At 50.1% G+C, this 24512-nt stretch overlaps 1 protein-coding gene across 1 annotated transcript in view; it reads left to right on the forward strand.

Moving 5' to 3' along the window:
* Positions 1-2353: 2353 nt before the first annotated feature.
* Positions 2354-24512, forward strand: part of LOC116989896 — a 59170-nt gene continuing 37011 nt past the window's right edge. The window contains exons 1-9 of the mRNA XM_033047451.1: positions 2354-2425; positions 8481-8568; positions 11872-12231; positions 14898-15179; positions 15955-16074; positions 17630-17656; positions 18477-18503; positions 19573-19593; positions 22093-22113. Of these exons, the coding sequence (XP_032903342.1) occupies positions 8499-8568; positions 11872-12231; positions 14898-15179; positions 15955-16074; positions 17630-17656; positions 18477-18503; positions 19573-19593; positions 22093-22113 (928 nt within the window). The 5' untranslated portion in view covers positions 2354-2425; positions 8481-8498. The remainder of the gene's footprint in view (positions 2426-8480; positions 8569-11871; positions 12232-14897; positions 15180-15954; positions 16075-17629; positions 17657-18476; positions 18504-19572; positions 19594-22092; positions 22114-24512) is intronic.

The raw sequence follows: 24512 nt of genomic DNA on the forward strand, positions 1-24512 counted from the left end.
ATGCAGCTCATCCAGGGCCAATCTGAAAATGGGAATTAGGAATGCCAAACTCAATCACAAACGGCGGATTGAGGAGCACTTCCAAAACAACTCTGACCCCAGGCGCATGTGGCAAGGAATCAAATCCCTTGCCGATTACCAGAAAGTTAACACCCCTCCCCCAGACAACACCACCCTTCCTGACGAGCTAAACCATTTCTATGCTCGCTTTGACCGGGACAACAAAACCCCAGCCATCAAGTTGCTCCACCCCCGAATGAACAACCCCTCAGTCTCTCCACCTCTGCTGTACAAGATGCACTGAGCAAGGTGAATGAGCACAAAGCTGCCGGCCCCGATGGCATCCCCGGGCGGGTGCTCAGGGCATGTGCTGGACAACTATCCCCAGTCTTCACCAACATTTTCAATCTGTCACTGACCCAGGGTGTTGTCCCCACTTGCCTCAAGACATCAACCATCGTGCCAGTGCCCAAACAGTCAGCCACAGGGAGTCTCAACGATTTCCGCCCAGTGGCACTCACCCCCGTCATCGCAAAGTGCTTTGAGCGGCTGATCTTGGCTCACCTCAAAGCCAGCCTCCCCCCACACTGGACCCCATCAGTTTGCCTACCGGGCCAACAGGTCTACAGAGGATGCCATATCGGCGGCCCTACACTCTGCCCTGACCCACCTGGACAACAACAACTCCTACATCAGGTTGCTGTTCATTGATTTCAGCTCTGCCTTTAACACTGTCATCCCCGCCAGCTTGATCACCAAACTCAGCGGACTTGGCATCACCACCTCCCTCTGCAACTGGACACTGGATTTCCTCACCAACAGACCACAGTCTGTTAGGGTCAACAACCTCACCTCCTCCACTATAACACTGCGTGCCACAGGGCTGTGTGCTCAGCCCTCTCCTCTACTCCCTCTTCACCCACGACTGCATCCCTAAGTACGGATCCAACGCCATCATTAAGTTTGCTGACGACACCACGGTGGTAGGACTGATCAGTGACAACGATGAGTCAGCCTACAGAGAGGAGGTCCAGCACCTGACAACCTGGTGTGCCAACAATAACCTCGTCCTCAACTCCAAGGAAGACGAAGGAAATTATTGTCGACTTCAGGAAGGTCAGAGGGGGCAGACATACCCCCATCCATATAAACGGGACTGAGGTGGAGCGCGTCTCCAGCTACAAATTCCTCGGGGTACATATCTCGGAGGATCTGTCCTGGTCCCTCAACACCTCCAAGCTGATCAAAAGGCACAGCAGCGCCTTTACTTCCTGAGGAGGCTCAAGAAAGCCCACCTGTCCCCCCAGATTCTGACCAACTTCTACCGCTGTACCATCGAGAGCATCCTGACCACCTGCTTCACGGTATGGTACAGCAGCTGCACTGTTGCGGACAGGAAGGCACTACAACGGGTGGTGGAAAACCGCGCAGCACATCATCGGTGCCCCGCTCCCTGCCATGGATGCCCTACGCTGAAAACGGTGTCTGAGACGGGCCAGGAAGATCATTAAAGACCCCTCCCACCCCAACCATGGACTGTTTGCCCTCCTCCCATCAGGGAGACGGTACAGGAGCCTCAGGTCTCGTACCAGTAGGATGAGGAACAGCTTCTACAATCATACCGTCGTATTGCTGAACTCGGAGTCCCGTCGATAGATTTCTCCGGTCCCTCCGTCCCCATTGTTTAATTATTCTGTATTTTTGATTATTCTGTATCTTCTTTTTTTTTAATTTCTATATGCACTACTACTACGGACTGACACAAAACTGCATTTTGTTGTACCCATACTCAGTATTTGTGCAATGACATTAAAGTTGAATTGAATTGAATTGAACTTGAACTTGTCTCTTTCTCTCTGTCGGTCTCTCTCTCTGTCTCTCTTTCTCTCTCTCTCTCTGTCTCTCTCTGTCTCTCTCTGTCTCCCTCTCTCTCTCTCTCTCTCTCTCTCTCTCTGTGTGTGTCTCTCTCTGTGCCTCTCTCTCTGTCCTCTCTCTCTCTCTCTGTCTCTCTCTCTCTGTCGCTCCCTCTCTCTCTCTCTTCTTCTCTCTCTCTCTCTGTGATGTGTCTCTCTCTGTGCTCTCTCTCTTAATCTCTCTCTCCTCTCTGTCTCTCTCTCTCCTGTCTCTCCTCTCTCTGTCTCTCTCGTCTTCTCTCTCTGTCTATCTTCTCTCTTGTGTGTTCTCTCTCTCTCTGTGTGTGTCTCTCTCTCTCTGTGCCTCTCTCTCCTCTCTCTCTACTCTCTCTTGTCTCTCTCTCTCGTCCCTCCCTCTCTCTCTGTCCCTCCCTCTCTCTTCTGTCCCTCCCTCCCCCTCCCTCTCTCTCCCTGCCTGTCGTTTCCGACGGATGGTGTTTCGGGACCAAAGTGAAAGTAAAGTGCGAGTGTTTGAGTGTCTTTGCCCGCCGCTGCCTCCCCGGGGCTGTAAGGTACCGTAAACCAGAAGGGAACGCGGGGTCGGGGCGCGGTGGGCTAGCAGGGGGGGTCGCGGGCCGAATGGGCGCAGGAGCGGAGACTGGAGACCCGGTGGGGAAGATGGTAGCGGGGTGGGGCGTTGTCGGGTGAAGTTTCCACCCGTCCCGTATCTCACACACACAGTCTCACACATAGAAACATAGAAAATAGGTGCAGGAGTAGGCCATTCGGCCCTTCGAGCCTGCACCGCCACTCAATATGATCATGGCTGATCATCCAACTCAGTATCCTGTACCTGCCTTCTCTCCATACCCTCTGATCCCTTTAGCCACAAGGGCCACATCTAACTCCCTCTTAAATATAACCAATGAACTGTGGCCTCAACTACCTTCTGTGGCAGAGAATTCCACATATTCACCACTCTCTGTGTAAAAAATGTTTTCCTCATCTCAGTCCTAAAAGTCTTCCCCCTTATCCTTAAACTGTGACCCCTTGTTCTGGACTTCCCCAACATCGGGAATAATCTTCCTGCATCTAGCCTGTCCAACCCCTTAAGAATTTTGTAAGTTTCTATAAGATCCCCCCTCAATCTCCTAAATTCTAGCGAGTACAAGCCGAGTCTATCCAGTCTTTCTTCATATGAAAGTCCTGACATCCCAGGAATCAGTCTGGTGAACCTGCTCTGTACTCCCTCTATGGCAAGAATGTCTTTCCTCAGATTAGGAGACCGAATCTGACACACACATACACACACACTCACACTCACACACACACACACACACACACACACACACCCACACACACACACTCACACACAGACACACACACACACACACACACACATACACACACACACACACTCACACACACACACTCACACACACACACACTCACACACACTCACACTCACACACACACACACTCACAGACAGACACACACACACACACACACACACACACTCACACACGGGTCGATTGCCTGCGATCTCTCTCTGTTTCACGGCCAGCGGCCGCAGTGGCAGCGCAAGGCTCTAGTTAGAGGCGGGTAGAGAGAGTATAGACACAGGCCCTTCGGCCCAACACGTCCAGGAAACATGTTCCCGATGTTGGGGGAGTCCAGAACCAGGGGCCACACAGTTTAAGAATAAGGGGTAAGCCATTTAGAACGGAGACGAGGAAACACTTTTTCACACAGAGAGTGGTGAGTCTGTGGAATTCTCTGCCTCAGAGGGCAGTGGAGGCCAGTTCACTGGATGTATTCAAGAGAGTTAGATTTAGCTCTTAGGGCTGAAGAAATAAATGGATATGGGGAAAAAGCAGGAACGAGCTACTGATTTTATATGATCAGCCATATTGAAACATATAAGATTGTTAAGGGTTTGGACACGCTAGAGGCAGGAAACATGTTCCCGATGTTGGGGGAGTCCAGAACCAGGGGCCACACAGTTTAAGAATAAGGGGTAAGCCATTTAGAATGAAAATTAGGAATTTTCTGCCTCAGAGGGCAGTGGAGGCTGGATCTCTGGATACTTTCAAGAGAGAGTTAGACAGGGCTCTTAAAGATAGCGGAGTCAGGGGATATGGGGAGAAGGCAGGAACGGGGTACTGATTGGGGATGATCAGCCATGATCACATTGAATGGTGGTGCTGGCTCGAAGGGCCGAATGGCCTACTCCTGCACCTATTGTTTATGTTTCTATATTTTGGCCCATATCCCTTTAAACCTTTCCTATCCATGTATCTGTGTAAACGGATTTTACATGTTGTTCAGGTATCAGCCTGAACTACCTCCTCTGGCAGCTTGTTCCATACACCCACCACCCTTTGTGTGGAAAAGTTACCCCTCAGGATCACAGTGGCGCTCACGGTGGCGCAGCGGTAGAGTTGCTGCCTTACAGCGCCGGAGACGCAGGTTCCATCCCGACTACGGGTGCTGCCTGTACAGAGTTTGCACGCTCTCCCCGTGATCTGCGTGGGTTTTCTCCGAGATCTTCGGTTTCCTCCCACACTCCAAAGCCGTACAGGTTTATAGGTTAATTGGCTCGGTAAATGTAAAAATTGTCCCTTAGGGGGTTAGTGTGCGGGGATCGCTGGTCGATGGGCCAAAGGGCCTATTTCCGCGCTGTATCTCTAAACTAAACTAAACTATATTAAAGGATCCTATTAAATCTTTCCCCCCCCCCCCCCCCCAATATCTATTGTCCTCTAGTTGTTGGTTCCTCTACTCTGAGTAAAAGATTCTGTGTCTTCATCCTATCTATTTACTTCAAAATCTTATACACCTCTCGACAAAGTGACTGCTCATCCCCCTGCACACCAAGGCTGGCAGTATCGTCAGACCCACACCATCCTGGCCACACACTCATCTCCTCGCTACCTTCAGGTAGAAGGTACAGGAGCCTGAAGACTGCAAAAACCAGGTTCAAGAATAGCTACTTCCCCACAGCCATCAGGCTATTAAACCTGGCTCGGACAAAACTGAACATTAATGGCCCATTATCTGTTATTTGCACTTTATCAGTTTATTTATTCATGTGTGTATATATTTATACAATGGTATATGGACACATTGATCTGTTCTGTATTCATACCGTCTGTGTTCTGTTGTGCTGAAGCAAAGCAAGAATTTCATTGTCCTATCAGGGACACATGACAATAAACTCTTGAATCGTGAACATACTCCTGGACAGGGGCTTAAATCTTCTCTGTATCCTATCCAGTTTGACAAGATCGTTCCTGTACCAGGGTAACCAAAACGGAAAACACAATTCCTGGCCTGCCCAATCTCTCCCTATAGTTCAGGCCCTTGTGTCCTGGCAACAGCCTTGTGAAACCCCTGTCCCTCGATGGGAGTTTACCCAAGAACTCTCCCGAGTTTAAAAAGAAATCAAACTCGTGGTATTCTATGAACTCCTCAAACCTTCCACGAGTATGTTCACGAGCTCCTACGAGTAAAAAGTAACCATTTTTTTCATCACGAGTATTTTTTTACTCGTGAAGTTTTATCAACAGTGTGAAAAAATGTCCAGGAGTTAAAAAATACTCGTGATGAAAAAAATTGTTACTTTTTACTCGTAGAAGCTCGTGAACATACTCGTGGACAGGGGCTTAAATCTTCTCTGTATCCTATCCAGTTTGACAACATCGTTCCAGTACCAGGGTAACCAAAATGGAAAACACAATACTCCAAATTTGGCCTCACGAATGTCGTGTCAAGTTGGGGAAAAGGGAAGTACAGTGAGATCTGGGGGTCCTTGTTCATCATTCGCTGAAAGTAAGCATGCAGGTACAGCAGGCAGTGAAGAAAGCCAATGGCATGTTGGCCTTTATAACAAGAGGAGTTGAGTATAGGAGCAAAGAGGTCCTTCTGCAGTTGTACAGGGCCTGGTGAGACCACACCTGGAGTATTGTGTGCAGTTTTGCTCTCCAAATTTGAGGAAGGACATTCTTGCTATTGAGGGAGTGCAGCGTAGGTTCACAAGGTTAATTCCCTGGATGGCGGGGCTGTCATATGCTGAGAGAATGGAGCGGCTGGGCTTGTACACTCTGGAGTTTAGAAGGATGAGAGGTGGTCTTTTTGGAACATATAAGATTATTAAGGGATTGGACATGCTAGAGGCAGGAAACATGTTCCCGATGTTGGGGGAGTCCAGAACCAGGGGCCACACAGTTTAAGAATAAGTGTTAGGCCATTTAGAACAAAGATGAGGAAAGACCTTTTCACACAGAGAGTTGTGAATCTGTGGAATTCTCTGCCTCAGTGGGCGGTGGAGGCCGGTTCTGTGGAGGCTTTCAAGAGAGAGTTAGATGGGGCTCTTAAAGATAGCGGAGTCAGGGGATATGGGGAGAAGGCAGGAACGGGGTACTGATTGTGGATGATCAGCCATGATCACAGTGAATGGCGGTGCTGGCTGGAAGGGCTGAATGGCCTACTCCTGCACCTATTGTCTATTGTCTATTGTACCACTGAAACATAAACTCCCAATATATCTATACTAAATGCTTTCGTGACTTTTTGGACTTCTTATCTACCTGTGACGAAGAACTTTGTACCTGCACACCTTAATCCATCTGCCCTATAAACCTCCTTATCTCCCTGTGATGCCACAGTCAATAAATTATTTACTAAGATGCCTCTGCTGTACAACATTCCCCACGGCCCTGCCATTCACTGTGTACGTCCTGCCCTGGTTTGACTTCGCAAAATTAAACACCTTGCACTTGTCTGCATTCTAGACAATAGATGCAGGTGTAGGCCATTCGGCCCTTCCAGCCAGCACCACCATTCAATGTGATCATGGCTGATCATTCCCAATCAGTACCCCGTTCCTGCCTTCTCCCCATATCCCCTGACTCCGCTATCTTTAAGAGCCCTATCTAACTCTCTCTTGAAAGCATCCAGAGAATTGGCCTCCACTCTGCCGTGACTGGCGGATGGCCAGCTTGGACAACAACCGAACCAGGACATCTTCGGCCCCACCCTCTCCCCTACGCACAGCCAGAAGGCAACGAGCAGCCCCTTTAGATATTGGAACCTCGCACACTCCAAAAAAGGGTTCAGAGAAGATTTACGAGGATGTTGCCAGGACTAGAGGGTGTGAGCTACAGGGAGAGGTTGAGTAGGCTGGGTCTCTATTCCATGGAGCGCAGGAGGATGAGGGGAGATCTTATAGAGGTGTACAAAATCATGAGAGGAATAGATCGGGTAGATGCACAGAGTCTCTTGCCCAGAGTAGGGGAATCGAGGACCAGAGGACATAGGTTCAAGGTGAAGGGGAAAAGATTTAATAGGAATCTGAGGGGTAACTTTTCCACACAGAGGGTGGTGGGTGTATGGAACAAGCTGCCAGAGGAGGCAGTTGAGGCTGGGACTATCCCATAGTTTAAGAAACAGTTGGACAGGTACATGGATAGGACAGGTTTGGAGAGATATGGACCAAGCGCAGGCAGGTGGGACTAGTGTAGCTGGGGTATGTTGGCCGGTGTGGGCAAGTTGGGCCGAAGGGCCTGTTTCCACACTGTATCACTCTATGACTAGTGTAGCTGGGACATTGTTGGCCGGTGTGGGCAAGTTGGGCCGAAGGGCCTGTTTCCACACTGTATCACTCTATGACTCTATATACACGTGGAGCACAGACTCATCCAGTCCGCGATCGTGGCAGGAGGCTGGCGAGTCTGTGAAACACGAGAGAAACAGGTTGCAGGGAACTCCTCAGTGCTGTACCTTCCACCCCAGGTCCCTGATGTGGAGGGAGGGTATCCCTGCTTGGAGGGGGGGGGGGCATTACTAGGAACCCCACACTCCAATAACTGATGTGTCTCTTAATGATAGCGGAGTCAGGGGATATGGAGAGAAGGCAGGAACGGGGTACTGATTGTGGATGATCAGCCATGATCACATTGAACGGCGGTGCTGGCTCGAAGGGCCGAATGGCCTACTCCTGCATCTATTGTCTGTTGAATGGCGAACTCGGAGGTGGAAGGAAGGAAATAGATTTACTCACTCTCGAGTGTGGGCCGTTTGTACAAGCTATTGTGGGAGGACATTCTTGCTATTGAGGGAGTCCAGTGTAAGTTCACAAGGTTAATTCCCGGGATGGCGGGACTGTCATATGCTGTGAGAATGGAGCGGCTGGGCTTGTACACTCTGGAGTTCAGAGGATGAGAAGGGATCTCATTGAAACACATAAAAGTATTAAGGATTTGGACACGCTAGAGGCAGGAAACATGTTCCCGATGTTGGGGGAGTCCAGAACCAGGGGCCACACAGTTTAAGAATAAGGGGTAAGCCATTTAGAACAGAGATGAGGAAACTCTTTTTCACCCAGAGAGTTGTGAGTCTGTGGAATTTTCTGCCTCAGAGGGCGGTGGAGGCAAGTTCTCTGGATGCTTTCAAGAGAGAGCTGGATAGGGCTCTTAAAGATAGCGGAGTCAGGGGATATGGAGAGAAGGCAGGAACGGGGTACTGATTGTGGATGATCAGCCATGATCACATTGAATGGCGGTGCTGGCATCTGTTGTCTATTGCATCTGTTGTCTATTGTCTAATGCTAATGCTCTTCCCTGCAGGCATGCTGGAGTTCGGGCATGGACAGGCAGACGATGTGTTGGACCCTGGTTCTGATCCTCTGCCAGGCAATCCACTACGCCTATGCTGGTGAGTTGCCGAGACTTGCTCGAACATCTCCGCTTCTCTCTCTCTGTGTAAACCTCTCTCCGTTGGTCACCTCCTCTGTTTCCCCCTCTCCCCTCTCCTCCCCCGGCCATATTCGTTGCCTCCTGCAGCCGCCTTGAAGGTACTGGAAGCATAGAAACATAGAAAATAGGTGCAGGAGGAGGCCATTCGGCCCTTCGAGCCAGCACCGCCATTCAATGTGATCATGGCTGATCATCCACAATCAGTACCCCGTTCCTGCCTTTTCCCCATATCCCCTGACTCCGCTATTTTTAAGAGCTCTATCTATCTCTCTCTTGAAAGCATCCAGAGAACCGGCCTCCACCGCCCTCTGGGACAGAGAATTCCACAGACTCACAGTTCTCTGTGTGAAAAAGTGTTTCCTCAACTCCGTTCTAAATGGCCGACCCCTTATTCTTAAACTGTGGCCCCTGGTTCTGGACTCCCCCAACATCGGGAACATGTTTCCTGCCTCTAACGTGTCCAAACCCTTAATAATCTTATATGTTTCAATAAGAACCCCTCTCATTCTTCTAAACTCCAGAGTGATACAGTGTGGAAACAGGCCCTTCGGCCCAACTTGCCCACACCTTCTAACATGTTCCAGCTACACTAGTCCAACCTGCCCGCATTTGGGGCATATCCCTCCAAACCTGTCCTATCCATGTACCTGTCTAACTGTTTCTTAAACGTTGGGATAGTCCCAGCCTCAACTACCCGCTCTGGCAGCTTGTTCCATACACCCATACATACACTGTGTGAAAAAGTTACCCCTCGGATTTATATTAAATCTATTCCCCTTCACCTTGAACCTATGTCCTCTGGTCCTCGATTCCCCTACTCTGGGTAAAAGACTCTGTGCATCCACCCGATCTATTCCTCTCATGATTTTATACGCTTGTGTCTGTCTGCCATCCAAACAGATAAGATATATATATAGACCATCTGAACCAAGCGCAGGCAGGTGTGACTATTGTAGCTGGGACATTGTTGGCCGGTGTGGGCAAGTTTGGCAAAGGTCCTGTTTCCACACTGAATCAAATCATAATCACATAATCACAATCATACTTTATTAGCCAAGTATGTTGTGCAACTTACGAGGAGGTTGATTTGCCGTACAGTCATACAAATAAAAATCAAGGACACACAAAACACATTTTAACATAAACATCCACCACAGTGACTCCTCCACATTCCCCACTGTGATGGAAGGTGAAAAAAAGTTCAATCTCTTCCCTTCTTCGTTCTCCCGCGGTCGGGGGCCTTGAGCCTTCCGTTGACGGGACGATCTCACTCCCGTAGACGGTGGTGGGCCTCCTCATCTGTGCGATCAAGCTCCTGCATCGGGTGGGGGGGTGTGAATCTCAGCTCCCCCGCGCTGGGCGATCTACCCCAGGGTCGGGGCTGGTCGAACGCCATGCGGCTTTTGAAGCTTCCCGCCATCAGTCTCTTACCCGAGACTGCGAGCTCCTCGATGTTAAAGACCACAGGCCGCAGTTGGAGTGTCGATCCCAGGCAAGGGATCGGCTCCGATGGTAAGTCCACGGCCCCGCGGTGAGGCTCAAACTCGAGCTCCACGATGGTAGGCCGCAGAGCAACCGGAGATACGATCCGGAAAACAATCTCATCTCAATGTCTGTTGACATTGGGTCAGGAGTAGGCCATTCGGCCCTTTGAGGCAAGGTAAAAGACAGAAAAAAGTTTCCTCCAACCCCCACACCCCCGCCCACCCCTCCCCCACACATAAAACAAACCCGAGAACATTAACATAAAACTTTTAAAAAACAAGTTCAAGTGAGTTTATTGTCATGTGTCCCTGTATAGGACATTGAAATTCTTGCTTTGCTTCAGCACACAGAAAATAGTAGGCATTTACTATAAAACAGATAAGTGTGTCCATATACCATGATATAAATATATACACACATGAATAAATAAACTGATAAAGTGCAAATAACAAAAAGTGGTTATTAATAATCAGAGTTTTGTCCGAGCCTGGTTTAATAGCCTGATGGCTGAGGGGAAGCAGCTATTCCTGAACCTGGTTGTTGCAGTCTTCAGGCTCCTGTACCTTCTACCTGAAGATAGCAGGGAGATGAGTGTGTGGGCAGGATGGTGTGGGTCTTTGATGATGCTGCCAGCCTTTTTGAGGCAGCGACTGCGATAAAACACACTAAAAATAGCAAAATTAGACAAAAAAGGGCAGGCAGACTGTTGACGAGGCAGCAATTGAAGCACCAGCTGGTGGAATGTACTGTAGATCTGGATGAGGGAATTGAAGGCAATATCTCCAAGTTTGCGGATGACACTAAGCTGGGGGGCAGTGTTAGCTGTGAGGAGGATGCTAGGAGACTGCAAGGTGACTTGGATAGGCTGGGTGAGTGGGCAAATGTTTGGCTGATGCAGTATAATGTGGATAAATGTGAGGTTATCCATTTTGGTGGCAAAAACAGGAAAGCAGACTATTATCTAAATGGTGGCCGACTAGGAAAAGGGGAGATGCAGCGAGACCTGGGTGTCATGGTACACCAGTCATTGAAAGTGGGCATGCAGGTGCAGCAGGCAGTGAAGAAAGCGAATGGTATGTTAGCTTTCATAGCAAAAGGATTTGAGTATAGGAGCAGGGAGGTTCTACTGCAGTTGTACAGGGTCTTGGTGAGACCACACCTGGAGTATTGCGTACAGTTTTGGTCTCCAAACCTGAGGAAGGACATTATTGCCATAGAGGGAGTGCAGAGAAGGTTCACCAGATTGATTCCTGGGATGTCAGGACTGTCTTATGAAGAAAGACTGGATAGACTTGGTTTATACTCTCTAGAATTTAGGAGATTGAGAGGGGATCTTATAGAAACTTACAAAATTCTTAAGGGGTTGGACAGGCTAGATGCAGGAAGATTGCTCCTGATGTTGGGGAAGTCCAGGACAAGGGGTCACAGCTTAAGGATAAGGGGGAAATCCTTTAAAACCGAGATGAGAAGAACTTTTTTCACACAGAGAGTGGTGAATCTCTGGAACTCTCTGCCACAGAGGGTAGTCGAGGCCAGTTCATTGGCTATATTTAAGAGGGAGTTAGATGTGGCCCTTGTGGCTAAGGGGATCAGGGGGTATGGAGAGAAGGCAGGGACGGGATACTGAGTTGGATGATCAGCCATGATCATATTGAATGGCGGTGCAGGCTCGAAGGGCCGAATGGCCTACTCCTGCACCTAATTTCTATGTTTCTATGTTTCTATGTAGAGACATAATCGGTGGTTGTTGGAGATAACCGGTGCTTTGTTCTTGTAGCCACGCCGGTGTTCAAGATGACGGGTCCACAGTCGCCGATCGTGGCCATGGTGAATGGTGTTGCCGTGTTGGAGTGCCAGCTGATTCCGGAGAAGCTGCTGCCGGGGATGGAGATCCGGTGGATGAGGAGTGACGCCCGGGTCCACACGGTCGTCCACCTGTACCGCGACGGCCACGCGGTGACGGACGACGAGGACGAGGCGTACAAGGGCCGCACGCAGCTCTTCAGCGAGCAGCTGGCCGCCGGCAACGTCTCGCTGCGGCTGGCCGGCGTGCGGCTGGCCGACGAGGGTGACTACCTGTGCATGGTGGAGCACGAGAGGACCATCGAGCAAGCGGCAGTGCCGCTGAAGGTCACTAGTGAGTTGTCCCGTGATCCTGCCCCCTCCCCTCCTCCTCCCACCCCCCCAACCACCACCCAGCGATCACCAGAGTCTTGGAGTCTAAAAACGGCCTGTCCCACTTAGGCGACTGCAGGCACCGCTGAAATATTTTCACCAGAAGGACCTCATTGCTCCTATGCTCATTGTTGCTGAAACATTTTCAACATGTTGAAAAATATTCGGCAACAATGAGTATAGGAGCAAAGAGTTCCTTCTGCAGTTGTACAGGTCCCTAGTGAGACCACACCTGGAGTATTGTGTGCAGTTTTGGTCCCCTAATTTGAGGAAGGACATTCTTGCTATTGAGGGAGCCCAGCGTAGGTTCACCAGGTTAATTCCCAGGACTGCCATATGCTGAGAGAATGGAGCGGCTGGGCTTGTACACTCTAATAATAATAATGGATGGGATTTATATAGCGCCTTTCTAATACTCAAGGCGCTTTACATCGCATTATTCATTCACTCCTCAGTCACACTCGGTGGTGGTGAGCTACTTCTGTAGCCACAGCTGCCCTGGGGCAGACTGACGGAAGCGTGGCTGCCAATCTGCGCCTACGGCCCCTCCGACCACCACCAATCACTCACACACATTCACACACAGGCAAAGGTGGGTGAAGTGTCTTGCCCAAGGACACAACGACAGTATGCACTCCAAGCGGGATTCGAACCGGCTACCTTCCGGTTGCCAGCCGAACACTTAGCCCATTGTGCCATCTGTCGTCCTAAACTCTGGAGTTTAGAAGGATGAGAGGCAATCTTATTGAAACATAAAAGATTACTAAGGGGTTGGACACGCTAGAGGCAGGAAACATGTTCCTGATGTTGGGGGAGTCCAGAACCAGGGGCCACAATTTAAGAATAAGGAGTAAGCCATTTAGAACGGAGATGAGGAAAAACATTTTCACCCTGAGAGTTGTGGAATTCTCTGCTGATAGAGAGCTAGATAGGGCTCATAAAGATAGCGGAGTCAGAGGATATGGGGAGAAGGCAGGAACGGGGTACTGATTGTGGATGATCAGCCGTCATCACATTGAATGGCGGTGCTGGCTCGAAGGGCCGAATGGCCTACTCCTGCACCTACTGTGTATTGCCTATTGTAATGGCGACAATTTCGACTGCCGGCGTCATATCAGGGTCGCCGAAAGATTTTGAACGTTTCAAAACCCAGCGGCGACAAAAAAAAAGTTGCGACATTTGAAAAAACACCGCACGTCATCACGCCATGTATTTAAAAAAATCTTTCGGCAACCCTGATACGTCAGTCAACGGTACCGGCAGTCGCCGAAAAAATCGCCAAGTGGGACAGGCCCTTTGGAGTCTTGGAGTCCCACTTAGGCGATTTTTTAGGCAACTACAGGCGAGTCGCCGTGTGACGTAGGTTGTCGCCGTCGCTGACATTGGTGAATTCCATTGTCCTAGTGTTCAAAAGGGAACAAAGGTTCACCTGTATCTCCTCCAACCTCATCTACTGCATCCGCTGCTCTAGATGTCAGCTGATTTACATCGGTGAGACCAAGCGTAGGTTGGGCGATCGTTTCGCCGAACACCTCCGCTCAGTCCGCAATAACCTACCTGACCTCCCGGTGGCTCAGCGCTTCAACTCCCCCTCCCATTCCCAATCCGACCTCTCTGTCCTGGGTCTCCTCCATTGCCAGAGTGAGCAACAGCGGAAATTGGAGGAACAGCACCTCATATTCCGTCTGGGGTCCTTGCGTCCTTATGGCATTAACATTGAATTCTCCCAATTTGGCTAGCCCGTGCTGTCTCCTCCCCTTCCTTAACCCTCTAGCTGTCTCCTCCCACCCTCCCATCCGCCCGCCCTCGGGCTCCTCCTCCTCCTCCCCTTTTCCTTCTTTCTTTCCCCACCCCCCATCAGTCTGAAGAAGGGTTTCGGCCCGAAACGTCGCCTATTTCCTTCGCTCCATAGATGCTGCTGCACCCGCTGAGTTTCCCCAGCAATTGTGTGTACCTTCCATTGTCCTAGTCACTGGCAGTCGCCTGAAATATTGTCCAGAAGTTCTATCCCGCTTGGCCGTCTTCACTAACTGCCGGCTTCATTAACTGACTTATCAGGGTCGGCCGAAAGATTTTGAACATTTCAAAATCCAGCGGCGAGAAAAATGTTGCGGCACTTGAAAAAAAACCACCGCTCGTCAATATCGCGGCGCGTATCTTCGGGGGGTCTGATACGTCAGTCAATAATGCCGGCAGTCGCTGAAAAAATCACTAATTGGGACTGGCCCATTAGTGACATGGAGTCTTGGAGACGTAGTCTTAGAGTCTGAGAGACGTTGAGTCTCAGCTTCATGACGTCTTAGAGGCAGCATCTTGGACATTCTCTGCCTCAGAGGGCGGTGGAGGCCGGTTCTCTGGAAGCTTTCAAGGGAGAGCTAGATAGAGCTCTTAAAGATAGTGGAGTCAGGGGATATGGGGAGAAGGCAGGAACGGGGTACTGATTGTGGATGATCAGCCGTGATCACATTGAATGGCGGTGCTGGCTTGAAGGTGCTCCTGCACCTGTTGTCTATTGTCCTTCCTGGCCAACTGGTCCCTTGAGCCTCTAACACCAGGTCAGTGCTGGTGCAGGGTGTTGGTCATCCATTGTTGCTGTCTTTCACTAACCGACCTCTCTCGCCACCGCAGGTTTGGGGGCTCGTCCGACGCTCCGGTTGGAAGGTTACCACGACGACGGGATCCAGGTGCAGTGCAACTCCACGGGTTGGTTCCCCCTGCCCACCCTGCTCTGGACGGTCCAGGGACGCAAGGATGGGCTGGACGGCTCTGGGACGCGGACCGCCAGGGATGCCAACGGCTTCTACCATATCTCCAGCTCGGTGGAGGTGCGGCAGGGGCTGGCGGAGGTCTCGTGCCTGGTGCGGGCACCACTGCTGACGGAACCCCAAGTATCCCGGATCCACATCCCAGGTCAGGACACCACACGTATCCGACGGGCGCAGGCATTGGGGCAGCTGGGCGCGGCGGGCATCGGTACTGTAAGTTCACGAGCATGCAGGTACAGCAGGCAGTGAAGAAAGCCAATTGGCCTTCATAACAAGAGGAGTTGAGTATAGGAGCAAAGGGGTCCTTCTGCAGTTGTACAGGGCCCTAGTGAGACCACACCTGGAGTATTGTGTGCAGTTTTGGTCTCCAAATTTGAGGAAGGACATTCTTACTATTGAGGGAGCCCAGCGTAGGTTCACCAGGTTAATTCCCTGGATGGCGGGACTGTCATATGCTGAGAGAATGGAGCGGCTGGGCTTGTAAACTATGGAATTTAGAAGGATGAGAGGAGATCTTATTGAAACATATAAGATTATTAAGGGTTTGGACACGCTAGAGGCAGGAAACGTGTTCCCGATGTTGGGGGAGTCCAGAACCAGGGGCCACAGTTTAAGAATAAGGGGTAATCCGTTTAGAACGGAGATGAGGAAAAAGCTTTTCACCCAGAGAGTGGTGAGTCTGTGGAATTCTCTGACTCAGAGGCCAGTTCTCTGGATACTTTCAAGAGAGAGTTAGATAGAGATGTTAAAGATAGCGGAGTCAGGGGATATGGGGAGAAGGCAGGAACGGGGTACTGATTGTTGGATGATCAGCCATGATCATATTGAATGGCGGTGCTGGCTCGAAGGGCCGAATGGCTACTCCTGCACCTATTGTCTATTGGTGTAACACTCCATTCTCTTTCTCCCTCTGTCCGCAGATGAATTCTTCCCCAGAGTTTCCAAGTACTTCAGTGCTTTCATTGTGTTCCTGGTCTTTCTGCTCATCGTGCTGATCGGTGGCGGCTTTTATTACTACTGGAAGCGGAAGAAAACCAAGGGTAGGTTGTGAGCAGTTTTCGGTCCCCGTATCTGAGGATGGAAGTGTTGGCTCTGGAGAGGGTCCAGAGGAGGTTCACCAGAACGATCTTGCTATTAAGGGAGTGCAGCGTAGGTTCACCAGGTTAATTCCCAGGATAGCGGGACTGCCATATACTGGCTGGATGGGCCGAATGGCCTACACCTGCAACTATTGTCTGTTGTATATTGATATGGATCGCACGCAGGCAGATAAGAGATGGCCTTGGCATCATGTTTAAGAAAGAACTGCAGATGCTGGAAAAATCGAAGGTAGACAAAAATGCTGGAGAAACTCAGCGGGTGAGGCAGCATCTATGGAGCGAAGGAATAGATGACGTTTCGGGTCGAGACCCTTCTTCATACTGGCTTCATGTACAGCACAGACATTGTGGGCCGAAGGGCCTGCAATGGGGAAGGGTTATTGTTAGAGGAAGCATTCATGAGTCAGTGGGCATGAAAAGGGAAGATGTGAGTCTGTGGGATTCTCTGCCTCACAGGGTGGTGGAGGCCGGTTCTCTGAATGCTTTCAAGAGAGCGTTAGACAGGACAATTGTCTGTTGATCCCAGGAATTAGTGGGTTAACATACGATGAGCGTTTGTCGGCACTGGGCCTGTACTCGCTGGAGTTTAGAAATATGAGGGGGGGACTTCATTGAAATTCACCAAACAGTGAAATGCCTGGATAGAGTGGATGTGGAGAGGCTGTTTCCACTAGTGGGAGTGTCTAGGACCAGAGGTCACAGCCTCAGAATAAAAGGAAATTCCTTCAGGAAGGAGATGAGGAGGGATTTCTTTAGTCAGAGGGTGGTGAATCTGTGGGATTCTTTGCCACAGACGGCTGTGGAGGCCACAAGCCAGTGGATATTTTTAAGGCAGAGATAGATAGATCCTTAATTGCTACGGGTGTCAGGGTGTTACGGGGGGGAAGGCAGGAGAATGGAGTTGGTAGTGTGTGTGTGCCCCTGTGTGTGTGCGTGTGTGTGTGTGCGCGTGTCTGTGCCCCTGTGTGTGTGTGCGTGTCTGTGCCCCTGTGTGTGTGTGCGTGTCTGTGCCCCTGTGTGTGTGTGCGTGTGTGTGTGCGTGTCTGTGCCCCTGTGTGTGTGTGCGTGTGTGTGTGCGTGTCTGTGCCCCTGTGTGTGTGTGCGTGTCTGTGCCTCTGTGTGTGTGTGCGTGTGTGTGTGTGTGTATATCTGCCCGTGTGTGTGCCCCTGTTTGTGTGTGCGTGTGTTGTGTGCGTGTGTGTGTGCCCCTGCGTGCGTGTGCGTGTGTGTGCCCCTGTGTGTATGTATGCCTGCCCGTGTGTGTGCCCCTGTGTGTGCGTGCGTGTGCATGTGTGTGTGTGTGCGCATGTGTGTGTGCGCGTGGATGTGCATGAGTGTGTGTGTGTGTCTGCGTGTGTGTGTGAGTGTGTGTGTGTGCGCGTGTGTGTGCATGCGTGCGTGTGAGTGCATGTGTGTGTGAATGTGTGTGTAAGTGTGTGAGTGTGTATTCGTGTTTAATAAGAAATGTGTACCAACCTTGTTTTTTCTCTTGCAGAGTTGTACAAACGGCCCACACTGGAGAGTAAGTAAATCTGTTTCTTTCCTTCCACCTCCGAGTTCTCCATTCAATAGACAATAGGTGCAGGGCCTGTGCAGTTGTACAGGCCCCTAGTGAGACCACACCTGGAGTATTGTGTGCAGTTTTGGTCTCCTAATTTGAGGAAGGACATTCTTGCTATTGAGGGAGCCCAGCGTAGGTTCACCAGGTTAATTCCCGGGATGGCAGGACTGTCATATGCTGAGAGAATGGAGCAGCTGGGCTTGTACACTCTGGAGTTTAGAAGGATGAGGGGGAATCTCATTGAAACATATAAGATTATTAAGGGTTTGGACACGCTAGAGGCAGGAAACATGTTCCCGATGTTGGGGGAGTCCAGAACCAGGGGCCACACAGTTTAAGAATAAGGGGTCGGCCATTTAGAACGGAGATGAGGAAAAAAAAATTCACCCAAAGACTTGTGAGTCTGTGGAATTCTCTGCCTCAGAGGGCGGTGGAGGCCGGTTCTCCGGATACTTTCAAGAGAGAGTTAGATAGGGCTCTTAAAGATAGTGGAGTCGGGGGATATGGGGAGAAGGCAGGAACGGGGTACTGATTGTGGATGATCAGCCATGATCACAGTGAATGGTGGTGCTGGCTCGAAGGGCCGAATGGCCTACTCCTGCACCTGTTTGCAATGTTTCAATGTTTTCCAAACAAGGCGCCGGATCAGGGCTCGGGTAACGAGGGGAAGATGGAAGGTTCTAGAACCTATTATCCATCATCTATTGGTTACATACTGCTCGCACCTTAACCTGTTGCCAATAAGGGCCTTGTCTGAAGATGTATTTTCTGTTCTTTGCAGAACACAAGACGATATGCGACGCTGTAGGTAAGAAAGTTACATTCTATCTGCTTCACATCTCGCGTCGAGGAATTCTTGGTCAAATGAATGAGTTGATGTTGAAGCTGTGAATGATGCATTCTGTGAGATAGGGGAGGTGCTAACACAGTGCGGTGATCACTGAGGGGTGGTCTACTCTAGGGGGCATGAAGGGGGATGTCTTCTAGCCCACCCTCTGCTTCTCTTCCCTTGCCAAGCTCGAACCTTGAAAGCACGTGATTTACAGAGACCTGTTAACCACGCAGTCACAGGAAGAACGTGCAAAGCACACGGACGCACGCACACACACACGCGCACCCAAAGGCACACACGCACATAGACACGCACATGCACACGCACATAGACACGCACGCACACGCACACATGCACACACGCGCACCCAAAGGCACACACGCACATAGACACGCACACGCACACGCACACACAAACGCGCGAACACACACACACTCAAACACACACTCAGACACACACACTCAGACACACACGCACGCGCTCACACACGCAGACATACACACACACACTCAGACACACACACACACACACTCAGACACACACAGACACACACGCACGCGCTCACACACGCACACACACACAGACATACACACACACACACACAGACACACACACGCACACGCACACACACACACACACACAGATAGACAGACACCTTGTGTGGAATAGGCAGGAACTGGGAATGACGATTTTAGTTTAGAGATACAGCACGAAACAGGCCCTTCGGCCCACTGCGTACGTGCCCACCAGCGATCCCCGCACATTAACACTCTCCCACACACACTAGGGGCACTGTTACATCTATACCAGGCCAATTAACATACAAACCTGTACGTCTTTGGCATGTGGGAGGAAACGGAAGATCTCAGGGAAAACCCAAGGGGAGAACGTGCAAACTCCACAGAGACAGCACCCGTAGTCGGGATTGAGCTTGGGTATCGGGAGAAGCGGCGGGTAGTTCAGCTGACTGCCGGAAGGCTCGGTGTACGTCGGGAATAAGGAAGAGATCTCGGCTCATACTGACATTTCTCTCTCTCTATTTCAGAGGAATTGGAGCTTTTTACAGGTGAGTGCTCACCTTTACCTGGACGTGGCTATGGAGTGTGGGAGGAAACCGGAGCACCCAGGTCACGGGGAGAACGTGCAAACTCTGCACAGACAGCACCCGTAGTCGGGATGGAACCCGGGTCTCTGGCGCTGTGAGGCAGCAGCTCTACCCGCTGCTCCACCATGACGCCCCGCATCTGTCCAAATGTCTTCTATAAGCCATCATTGTACCCGTTTCCATAGCTTCCTCTGGCAGCTTGTTCCAATAGACAATAGGTGCAGGAGTAGGCCATTCGGCCCTTCGAGCCAGCACCGCCATTCACTGTGATCATGGCTGATCATCCCCAATCAGTACCCCGTTCCTGCCTTCTCCCCATATCCCCTGACTCCGCTATCTTTAAGAGCCCTATCTAACTCTCTCTTGAAAGTATCCAGAGAACCTGCCTCCACCGCCCTCTGAGGCAGAGAATTCCACAGACTCACAACTCTCTGTGAGAAAAGGTGTTTCCTCATCTCCGTTCCAAATGGCCTACCCCTTATTCTTAAACTGTGGCCCCTGGTTCTGGACTCCACCAATATCAGGAACACGTTTCCTGCCTCTAGCGTGTCCAAACCCTTAACTGTCTTATATGTTTCAATGAGATCTCCTCTCATCCTTCTAATCTCCAGAGTGTACAAGCCCAACTGCTCCATTCTCTCAGAATATGACAGTCCCGCCATCCAGGGAATTAACCTGGTGAACATACGCTGTACTCCCTCAATAGCAAGAATGTCCTTCCTCAAATTAGGGGGCCAAAACTGCACACAATACTCCAGGTGTGGTCTCACTAGGGGCCTGTACAACTGCAGAAGGCCCTCTTTGCTCCTATACTCAACTGCTGACTGAGTGAAAAAAGTTGCCCCTGACCTCCCTCTTCATTCTGTGCCCTCTCACCTTACAGTTGTGGCCAGACAGGAGTCATATAACACCAGCTGATGACGATGGAAGCTAGGTCCTCTAACGAACCTGTCCCACTTAGGCGACTGCAGGCGACTAGGCTGTTGCCACATGGTCGCTGATTTGTCGCCTGTATGTTCGTGAGTCGTCTCTTAAAGTCGCCCAAAGAGTCGTAGCATCTTTCTGGTCGACGCTGGATTTTCGATGTGTTCAAAAATGTTCGCCGACAGTGGGTTTGAGGCCAATGAGCGTAGCTTGACTTCTCCTGACGTAGGTGTGGTCGTAGGTTGTCGCCAGGTTAATGTAGGTTGTCGCCAGGTTAAGTTCAATTCAAGTTCAAGTGAGTTTATTGTCATGTGTCCCTGATAGGACAATGAAATTCTTGCTTTGCTTCAGCACAACAGAATATAGTAGGCATGAATACAGAACAGATCAGTGTGTCTATATAATAATAATAATAATGGATGGGATTTATATAGCGCCTTTCTAATACTCAAGGCGCTTTACATCGCATTATTCATTCACTCCTCAGTCACACTCGGTGGTGGTGAGCTACTTCTGTAGCCACAGCTGCCCTGGGGCAGACTGACGGAAGCGTGGCTGCCAATCTGCGCCTACGGCCCCTCCGACCACCACCAATCACTCACACACATTCACACACATTCACACACAGGCAAAGGTGGGTGAAGTGTCTTGCCCAAGGACACAACGACAGTATGCACTCCAAGCGGGATTCGAACCGGCTACCTTCCGGTTGCCAGCCATCAATAAATAAACTGATAAAGTGCAAATAACAGATAATGGGTTATTAATAATCAGAGTTTTGTCCGAGCCAGGTTTAATAGCCTGATGGCTGTGGGGAAGTAGCTATTCCTGAACCTGGTTGTTGCAGTCTTCAGGCTCCTGTACCTTCTACCTGAAGGTAGCAGGGAGATGAGTGTGTGGCCAGGATGGTGTGGGTCTTTGATGATGCTGCCAGCCTTTTTGAGGCAGCGACTGCGATAAATCCCCTCGATGGTGAGGAGGTCAGAGCCGATGATGGACTGGGCAGTGTTTACTACTTTTTGTAGTCTTTTCCTCTCCAGGCCGCTCAAGTTGCCGAACCAAGCCACGATGCAACCGGTCAGCATGCTCTCGACTGTGCACCTGTAGAAGTTAGAGAGAGTCTTCCTTGACAAACCGATTCTCCGTAATCTTCTCAGGAAGTAGAGGCGCTGATGAGCTTTCTTAATAATTGCATCAGCGTTCTCGGTCCAGGAGAGATCTTCAGAGATGTGCACGCCCAGGGATTTGAAGCTCTTGACCCTCTCCACCATCGACCCGTTGATATAAACGGGACTGTGGGTTAGCGTAGGTTGTCGCTGATGCTGACTTCGGTGAATTCCATTGTCATATTCACCAGCGGTCGCCTAAAAATATTGCCTAATGCCGCCAGTTTTTCGGCGACTTGCTACGACTGTGACAGTCTCCGAACAGATCCCCTAAGTGGGACGGGCCCTTAAGTCCTCTGCTGGATTGTCAAGTTTGTTTCCCCACTATCGCAACATAATATATTGTCTTTTTTCTTCACTTTGATTTCAGCAAACGCCAAAGAGAATTTGGGTAAGTTACAGGAGACCGTCGGTTCTGCCGGGTTCTTGCGGGGAGCACATCATGCTGGAGTAGTATGATGAAAGAATGGGTCGACTGGGCTCATATTAGAATCATGGAGTGATACAGTGTGGAAACATGCCCTTCAGCCCAACTTGTCCACACCGGCCAACAATGTCCCAGCTACACTAGTCATAGAGTGATATAGTGTGGAAACAGGCCCTTCGGCCCAACTTGCCCACACCGGCCAACATGCCCCATCTACACTAGTCCCACCTGACTGCGTTTGGTCCATATCCCTCCAAACCTGTCCTATCCATGTACCTGTCCAACTGTTTCTTAAACGATGGGATAATCATAGAAACATAGAAATTAGGTGCAGGAGTAGAGGCCATTCGGCCCTTCGAGCCTGCACCGCCATTCAATATGATCATGGCTGATCATCCAACTCTGTATCCTGTACCTGCCTTCTCTTCATACCCCCTGATCCCCTTAGCCACAAGGGCCACATCTAACTCCCTCTTAAATATAGCCAATGAACTGGCCTCAACTACCCTCTGTGGCAGAGAGTTCCAGAGATTCACCACACTCTGTGTGAAAAAAGTTCTTCTCATCTCGGTTTTAAAGGATTTCCCCCTTATCCTTAAGCTGTGACCCCTTGTCCTGGACTTCCCCAACATCGGGAGCAATCTTCCTGCATCTAGCCTGTCCAACCCCTTAAGAATTTTATAAGTTTCTATAAGATCCCCTCTCAATCTCCTAAATTCTAGAGCGTATAAACCAAGTCTATAAACCAAATCCCAGCCTCAACTACCTCCTCCGGCAGCTTGTTTCATACACTGTGTGGAAAAGTTACCCCTCAGATTCCTATTCAATCTTTTCCCCTTCACCTTGAACCTATGTCCTCTGGTCCTCGATTCCCCTACTCTGGGTAAAAGACTCAGTGCATCTACCCGATCTATTCCTCTCATGATTTTGTACACCTCTATAAGATCTCCCCTCATCCTCCTGCGCTCCATGGAATAGAGACCCAGCCTACTCAACCTCTCCCTGTAGCTCACACCCTCTAGTCCTGGCAACATCCTCGTAAATCTTCTCTGAACCCTCTCAAGCTTGACAATATCTTTCCTATAACACGGTGCCCAGAACTGAACACAATATTCTAAATGTGGTCTCACCAACGTCTTATACAACTGCAACATGACCTCCCAACTTCTATACTCAATACTCTGACTGATGAAGGACAAAGTGTCAAAAGCCTTGTTGACCACCTTATCTACCTGTGAATCGACCTTCAAAGGCCCTGTACAACTGCAGAAGGACCTCTTTGCTCCTATACTCAACTCCTCTTGTTATGAAGGCCAACATGCCATTGGCTTTCTTCACTGCCTGCTGTACCTGCATGCTTGATTTCAGTGACTGATGAACAAGGACCCCCAGATCCCGTTGTACTTCCCCTTTTCCTAACCTGACGCCAATCAGATAATAATCTGCCTTCCCGTTCATGCCACCAGAGTGAATTCAATTCAATTCAATTCAATTCAACTTTAATGTCATTGCACAAATACTGAGTATGGGTACAATGAAATGCAGTTTAGCGTCAGTCCGTAGTAGTGCAGATAGAAATTAAAAAAAAAGAAGATACAGAATAATCAAAAATACAGGATAATTAAACAATGGGGACGGAGGGACCGGAGGAATCTATCGGCGGGACTCTGAGTTCAGCAATGTGATGGTATAATTGTAGAAGCTGTTCCTCATCCTGCTGGTACGAGACCTGAGGCTCCTGTACCGCCTCCCTGATGGGAGGAGGGCAAACAGTCCATGGTTGGGGTAGGAGGGGTCTTTGATGATCTTCCCAGCTCGTCTCAGACACCGTTTTCGGTGGAGGGCATCCATGGCAGGGAGCGGGGCACCAATGATGTACTGCGCGGTTTTCACCACCCGTTGTAGTGCCTTCCTGTCCGCAACAGTGCAGCTGCTGTACCATACCGTGAAGCAGGTGGTCAGGATGCTCTCGATGGTACAGCAGTAAAGGTTGGTCAGGATCTGGGGGGACAGGTGGGCTTTCTTGAGCCTCCTCAGGAAGTAAAGGCGCTGCTGTGTAGAGAGATAAAGAACAAAGAATGAAAGAACTGAGGAGTTGCGGAGGGAATGGTCTCTGGGAAGAGGGGGTGGTGATGGGAAGATGTGGGTGGTGGTGGGATCCCGTTGGAGGTGGTGAAAATGTTGACGGATTATGTGCTGTATGCGACGGCTGATGGGGTGGAAGGTGAAAGAGTTGAAGATGGGCTGGTGAGGAGAGGACAGTTGTGTCCCCTCTGTACTAACTGGGGCATTGTGTTTACATACGGAGATTAGTGTCGCCAACTGCCCCGTATTAGCCGGGACATCCCGTATATTGGGCACAA

Source organism: Amblyraja radiata, chromosome 30 (genome assembly GCF_010909765.2).
Source record: "Amblyraja radiata isolate CabotCenter1 chromosome 30, sAmbRad1.1.pri, whole genome shotgun sequence".
NCBI classification, from domain to species: domain Eukaryota; kingdom Metazoa; phylum Chordata; class Chondrichthyes; order Rajiformes; family Rajidae; genus Amblyraja; species Amblyraja radiata.